Source organism: Aplysia californica, unplaced genomic scaffold, assembly GCF_000002075.1.
Source record: "Aplysia californica isolate F4 #8 unplaced genomic scaffold, AplCal3.0 scaffold00058, whole genome shotgun sequence".
NCBI classification, from domain to species: Eukaryota; Metazoa; Mollusca; class Gastropoda; order Aplysiida; family Aplysiidae; genus Aplysia; species Aplysia californica.
The window spans coordinates 1,764,558-1,771,917 of record NW_004797328.1 but is presented as its reverse complement, the minus strand read 5'-3'; the positions used below and the strand labels follow the sequence as shown (position 1 = coordinate 1,771,917).

The window sequence follows — 7,360 nt, the reverse complement described above, 5'->3', positions numbered from 1 at the left end:
TCTGTCTGTCTGTCTGTCTGTCTGTCTGTCTGTCTGTCTGTCTGTCTGTCTGTCTAATCTTGTCTCTAATATTGTAAATACCAATGAAAATAAGAGTCTTTATACCATATTTACAATTAATATTTTCACAAATGTCTGTCCGTTCTTTTAACATGATGATGACATGACCGTGTGCAGTTGCGGACGCCGAAAAACTTTTACTAAAACATATGATTCTAGATTTGTTGCAGTTGGCACCTACGTCACCAAAATTGAGTCGATAGCGCCGTAAAACACCTACTCAATCAATCAATCTGTCTTGTCTCTGTCTCTTTTTGTCTGTCTCTATCAGTCCAGATGTGTGTCACGTATTGCTTTACCTACCACTGTACACAGGCATACTCATTAGGATCAGAGAAAGTTTCAGTTTGGTGAAAGTTTTACGGCGCTTGCAACTGCATAAAGTCATATGAGCTCTTGGATAAACGTATGAACGAAGTCATCTCAGTAGCGGTGGGTGGACCAAGATTTGGGTGGGGCTTAGGTTTCTTCCACTTCTTTACCACCAAAAAGCAAGCAAAAAGAACAAAACAGTGATGATTTTTCTATGCATGATGTACTCACGGCGAGCCACGGCATTTTGAGAACCACCCAAAAGAGAAGAGTCACATTTGTCTTCCATCTCTTTGTTCTACGTTTAATTCTTCTGGATGGTTGGGACGAAACGGTTTCACCTCAATATTTCTCTATTTAGTTTTTATTTGATGAAAAGTTGCCTCAAAAGTGGTTTGATGCAATTAATAACTGTTAAATCTCAGCGGCACAAACACACAGCACTCCAAAAAAAAAAAAAAACCGTCTGTGAGGTGAATTGGGTCGTGTTGTCGCGGAAAATAGAACGCACCCAACAAAGGCCCAATGGGCGCATAGGTAACTGTGTCACTGGGGGAAAGTGTGTGGTAAACTTTCAGCCCATTGTCTGGGCTGGGAGAGCGTGAGCCCTCTGTGCAATGTTATTTTTTAAAAGTCTTCTACCTTTTTACAAGAAGAGTTTCATTAAAGACGGGCGTGGGAACCGGCTTATTCTTTCTGAGCCCTAACGACATTTGATTGACTGTTAGGTTACTATAGTTGTAAGCGGTGACAACAATGATTGGATAAAGCGGCAAGCCGCCAAGCTGATCACTCTGTGTTCATTGCGTGTGATCCTAAACGGTTTCAACTGCCTATTTCGTTATATTTAAGAAACTTTCATGAAATAAGGGATAGAGTTGGGGTGGGGAGGGGGTGGAGGTGGGGGGGGGGGGGGGGCTCAAGCCCGTAAGCCCTTCACTACCCACCGCCACTGAGTCATCTTCTTTTCTGGTTATTTTTTTCCTTTCTTCGAGACGAGTCAAAGACTGGGCAGCCTTTATCATAGTATGTCAGATTGGTACATCGGAATTGCAAAGTTCAATCAGACTTTTTAGCTGTTTTATGTTACTAAGGCCATGAGGTCAGAAACCAAAATTATGTTCTGTCTGTTCTATCAAAATCGTAAGATCTTTCGGATGCCTTAACAAGATCTTCAAAGAAATGTATTCGAAAAGGCTTGACGTTAATGTCTTTTTTCTCAAAACTAAGGTAATGAACAGATATAATGTTGTAGTTCTAGGATAGCGAGATGTCGACAACTGTTGCTCACTGTCCATGTTCTTCCCTCGTCAGAGGTCGACAACTTTCACTTATTGTCCATGTCCCCTCGTCAATTAATGTCGACAACCTTTAGAGCCCATGTTCTCTCGTCAGATGTCGACAGCTTTCACTCATTGCCCCTGTCCCCTCGTGAAATGTCGACAACGTTCACTCATTGTTCATGTCCCCTCATCGGATGTCGACAACCTTTACACATTGCCCATGTTCCATCGTCAGATGTCGACAACTTTCTCCCATTGTCCATGTTACCTCGTCAGATGTCGACAGCCTGTACTCACTGTTCATGTTATCTCGTTAGATGTCGACAGCCTGTACTCACTGTCCATGTTACCTCGTCAGATGTCGACAGCCTGTACTCACTGTCCATGTTATCTCGTCAGATGTCGACAGCCTGTACTCACTGTCCATGTTACCTCGTCAGATGTCGACAGCCTGTACTCACTGTTCATGTTATCTCGTTAGATGTCGCCGGCTGCCCAAAGGACTCAAAGACTGGCAGGCCTACAACGACTTGAAGAAAAAGATTGACGACTTCAACGAGACGGTGCCCCTTCTCGAGCTCATGGCCAACAAATGCATGCAGGTCAGTCCGCCTCCCAGTTTGTCACAAGCTTTACATGACCTTATGCAGTTGCGAGCGCCGTAAAACCCTATACTACTACTACTACTTACTTGAGGCATCGTGGTGAAATCAGGCGCTCTTCAAAATAATGAAATCAAAGAAACAGGCATTAATTTGTCAGCTCTTTTGGCAGTTTTTAAAAATCAATTCTTCTTTATTGTCTCTACACCATTTATGTCCATTGAAAAACAACATTTCTGTGAGAATTTTACTGAAAAACGTTGATCGAAGACACAAAAATGTGAATTTGCAGTTTTCAAGGACACTACAGCGTTGCAAGTCAGCACACCTTGGCCACAATATTCTCGCTAATTTTGCTTCTGACACCAGGCGACCCACACCTCCTTTAATCATAAATATCTCGACTTCTATTCAAGGCTAATGGGTATTTAAAACGATACCAAAAACTTTATATGCTCATGAATTGACGAGCGCTTGAATCTTCTGCGTCGTGATACATTGAACTGACGCTATTTGTAAATGGTTGCACCAGCGTCTGTGGTGTAGCGCACAGGAGACCCGAGTTTGATCCCTAGGATGTTGTCTGGAGTTATACATAATGCTTGTTATCGTAGTTGGTATGGTCTCGTGCTGTGTCCTTCCTATGAGTTCGTTACTGTAATGTGTACTTGGCTTAAAATGGTAGATTTTGTGAACCGCAGCCTCAAAGAACAGTTGTGCTGTTGGATTGTTGGCGGGTGCTTTGGGTGTGATTTGCTCTTTCTGTCGTATTAACCATTATCGACATAACCCCTCCCTCTTCTTTCCTTTGTATGATACTCTATAGTAACAAATCTAATCTTCGATACTCATTACCTAATAGTTGCATTACAAGTGCCGTAAAACTCTAACTAGAAGTAAAACAGTTGTACTGTTTACCGTCGGTGGCCTAGTGATTAGGCTCTCGGACTCGCAACCGGAAGGTCGTGGTTCGAATACCGTTAGGGCCCGAAGTTGTCCTTGGGAAAGGCACATTACACGAATTTTTCTCCCTTCACCCAGGTGGGAATGAGGTCGGATACCCAGAATAGACAGTGAAAGATTTTGTCAGTTTGTTAGTGTCTGAATGGTTGATCAGCTGCTTGCACTGTATGTTTTCCGGGAAGCTGAGAATGTTTCTGAGTGTTCTATGGTCTGCTGGGGGTATGATCATCATCATTGCCTTTCTCACCCTGCACAAGGGTATAGGCCACGGACAAACACCTTCCACCTTTCTCTATCCTAGGCTAGCCTCTTGATGTTATTCCATGTCTTCCCACTTTTCTGTACATCGATTTCTGAGATTCTTCTCCAGGTTCCACGAGGTCTTCCCCTTGATCTCTTGCCCAGTAGGTTAAAATCCAAAACTTTCTTTGTTATGCAGCTGCCTGACTTCCTGAGAATATGTCCAATCCATCGCCACCGCCTTCTTCCTACCTCATCTCTGACTGGGATCTGTCTTGTTTTCCTTAACACTTCCACATTGATGGCCCTGTCTGTCCACCTGATCCCCAGTAACTTTCTTAGACACCTGTTCAAGAAAACCTGGATCCTCTTTATGCAAGTCTGTGATGCGTTCCATGTCTTACATCCATACAACAGGACCGACTTCACGTTTGAATTGAAAATCCTCAGCTTTGTTTGAAGTGAGATATCTCTGGTCTTCCAAATCCTATCCAAAGATATGAAAGCAGCCTGTGCTTTTCCAGTGCGGGACTTTATTTCAGCACATGTTCCTCCCTCTCTGTCAATTATACTCCAAAGATAGTAGAAGGATTCAACGTTTACTAGTGCCTTTCCTTCTATTGTGACCTGCTCCTTTCGTTGTGCATCTGTCCTTAGGACCTTTGACTTTCCGGGGTGGATCCTCAATCCAACAGACTCCGATAGGCTGTTTAATACTGAAGTCTTTGCTTGCATCTGTTCCTGGGTGTGCGACAGAAGCGCCAAGTCGTCTACAAAATCCAGATCGTCCAACTGTGTCCATGGTGTCCACTGTATACCATTTCTGTGTCCTCTGGTGGTTTCCTTCATCAGCCAGTCGACTGCCAATATGAAGAGGAACGGTGATAGTAAGCATCCCTGTCTCAGACCAGTCTTGATGTCAAAGCTGTCAGTGAGCTTGCCATCATGCACAACCTTGCAACTTGTCCCTTCGTATATGCTCTTGATGAGGTTCACCAACTTCTGCGGGATTCCGTGGTGTCGCATTATCTTCCATAGTGTCGCTCGGTCTATACTGTCAAAGGCTGGGGTATGATATATAGTGAAAAAAAGCACAGAGCTTGCTGTCGAGCCGGGATATACGCTATACAAAAGCTATTTATTATTATTATTATTATTATTATTATTATTATTATTATTATTATTATTATTATTATTATTATTATTATTATTATTATTATTAATTATTATTATTATTATTATTATTATTATTATTATTATTATTATTATTATTATTATTATTATTATTATTATTATTATTATTCGCCACTAACACAGAGACCGATTTTTGTCTATGTATTTTAGGGTCGCCACTGGCAGAGAATTCAGGATGCGGCCAAGTACAAGTTTGATTTTGACGTCACGTCGGACTTACCGATGGAGCAGGTGATGGAGAACGTACACCTCAAGGACATCATGTCAGCCCCGCTGCTACCGGTTAAGGACGATGTAGAGGTCAGTTGCGACAACACATGTTATAGTCTCTTTCTGATGTTTTTAACGTTCTATTCTTCTCCATACCCTCGTGCACTTCAGGTTCATGGTTGGGGATAGTGACAGGGATGGAGAGAAAGAGAGGGGTAAGGAGAAGAGAGGGAGGGAGAGAAGGTGAAGGGGGAGAGAGGGGGGAGTGTGGAGGGCGAGAGGAAAGAGAGAAAGAGAGAGAGAGAAAGAGAAAGAGAAAGAAAGAGAGAGAGAGAGAGAGAGAGAGAGAGAGAGAGAGAGAGAGAGAGAGTGTAGGACAAGAGAGAGACAAAGAGAGCGAAAAAGAGTCAGAGACAGAGAGAAAGAGACAGAGAGAAAGAGACAGAGAGAAAAAGAAAGACAGAGAGAAAAAGAAAGAGAGAGAGAAAGGGAGAGAGAGGGAGAGAGAAAGAGAGAGAGAGAGAGAGAGAGAGGGAGAGAGAGAGAGAGAGGGCGGGGAGGGAGGGAGGGGTTAGTTTGATTGATCACGTTGCCTTCCAAATTAAATTTGGCGATAATAAAATTCTCATGGGAAATCAACAGAAATCTCTGTCCCTCCCCCAACCCTTTTTCTTCTGTTACCGTGGCTGCTTGTGTGTGTTCAGGACATATGTATCTCAGCTGTGAAGGAGAAGGACATTGAGGCCAAGCTGAAGCAAGTCATGCAGGACTGGACGGGCCGAATACTCACATTCTCAAACTTCAAGAACCGCGGAGAGCTCCTGCTCAAGCCCGGAGACACAGTGGAGACCATCTCTGCCCTAGAGGACTCCCTCATGATCCTCAGCTCTCTCATGAGCAATAGGTGGGAACCTCACCTTGTGTCTTCTCTTCCTCCTTGTTCTGCTCTTATGCCTCCCCCTCCTCCTATGTCTCCTCCTCCTATGTCTCCTCCTCCTATGCCTCCTCCTCCTATGCCTCCTCCTCCTATGCCTCCTCTTCCCCCTCCTCCTCGTCCTCCTCCTCGTCCTCCTCCTCGTCCTCCTCCTCGTCCTCCTCCTCGTCCTCCTCCTCGTCCTCCTCCTCCTCCATCTCCTCCTCCTCTGTAGCTTTTTCAGTTGTGGAGTGTTGCTTTTCTGACATCAATTTCTGTAATTAAACATCCCATCTTTTTTATTCAACTTGCCTGACCTGAGTTTTTGTTTTGTTTGTTCCAGGTCAGGTTTCTGTGCCCGTTTTCTGAAATGGGGAGTGTTTTCAGCTCCTGGTAAACAATCATTCTTGTGCTTGCTTATCATTTACTAGGGGAAAAATCAACTCTGTTGAGGCTCATTTGACTGACTAGCTTGCCTTGGTGACAGGGTCTTCAGGTTCGAATCCGAAAGACGAAAGTCATCAGATACCGTTGTTTAAATACGCCAACTATTTCTGATTGAGCTAAAATAATAAGTTTTTTCTCATCGCAGATACAACGCTCCATACAAACCAAAAATCCAGATGTGGGTTCAAAACTTGAGCAACACAGCGGACATTTTAGACCAATGGATCGTGGTGCAGAATCTGTGGGTGTACCTGGAAGCTGTCTTTGTGGGTGGAGATATCGCTAAGCAGCTACCCCAGGTAGGTTGAGATATTGCAAGTAGTTACCCTAGGTAGCAAGAGATATTGCCAGGTAGTTATCTCAGGTAGAAGAAATTCATTCTGCACAGTCTTGTTGGAGGTTTTTCTTCCCCGCCTCCCTGTGCACTTGTTCAGGTGTTGCTACTTCTGTACTGAAAAAGCCCATAGCCTGTGCTTTGTAATCAGGGTTGAGTGTGTATTTGAAAATTTAAATTTAAAAAAAATCTATTTTTGTGTTATCTTTAATAATAACGTATATAAGACTTAATTTCAACCCAAAATTGATCACCCAAGATGTTGGAAAAACATAGTGAATGCTTACCTTGAGTGGGACAAGCACCCCTCTACCCCTCCTACTGACAAAGAACTGCACATCCCCTCGCTACAAAAAATGAATAATGACAGCAATAAAGCACTTAATTTCTATAGCTCCTACTTTCGTACAATACATTTCTATGCGCTTTCCATCCAACACCATCTCAACACAGAATACAAGTGAACGGACATAGGCCTACATACACACGCTCTCCAGAATAACACTAACACACAAACAAACATTCACGAAGTCACAATGCAATACCTCCTGCAGGAATCCAAGCGGTTCCAGCTGATCGACAAGTCCTGGATGAAGGTGATGCAGAGAGCTCATGAGAACGACAATGTGATTGGCTGCTGCGCCGGTGACGACACCATGCAACAGATCCTGCCTCATCTACAGGAGCAGCTGGAGGTCTGCCAGAAGTCGCTCACTGGGTAACCTCGTCTGTTTGTTGTTGTTGTTGTTGTTGTTGTTGTTGTTGTTGTTGTTGTTGTTGTTGTTGTTGTTGTTGTTGTTGT

At 43.5% G+C, this 7,360-nt stretch overlaps 1 protein-coding gene across 1 annotated transcript in view; it reads left to right on the top strand.

Annotated features, from left to right (window-relative positions):
• The window catches only part of LOC101853371 (dynein heavy chain 8, axonemal), a gene marked incomplete at its 3' end in the record, with an annotated part of 107,937 nt that overhangs the window by 44,901 nt on the left and 55,676 nt on the right, over window positions 1-7,360 (top strand). The window contains 5 exon segments of the mRNA XM_035968421.1: window positions 1,973-2,257; window positions 4,805-4,954; window positions 5,569-5,768; window positions 6,370-6,523; window positions 7,113-7,276. Coding sequence (XP_035824314.1) covers window positions 1,973-2,257; window positions 4,805-4,954; window positions 5,569-5,768; window positions 6,370-6,523; window positions 7,113-7,276 — 953 coding nt within the window.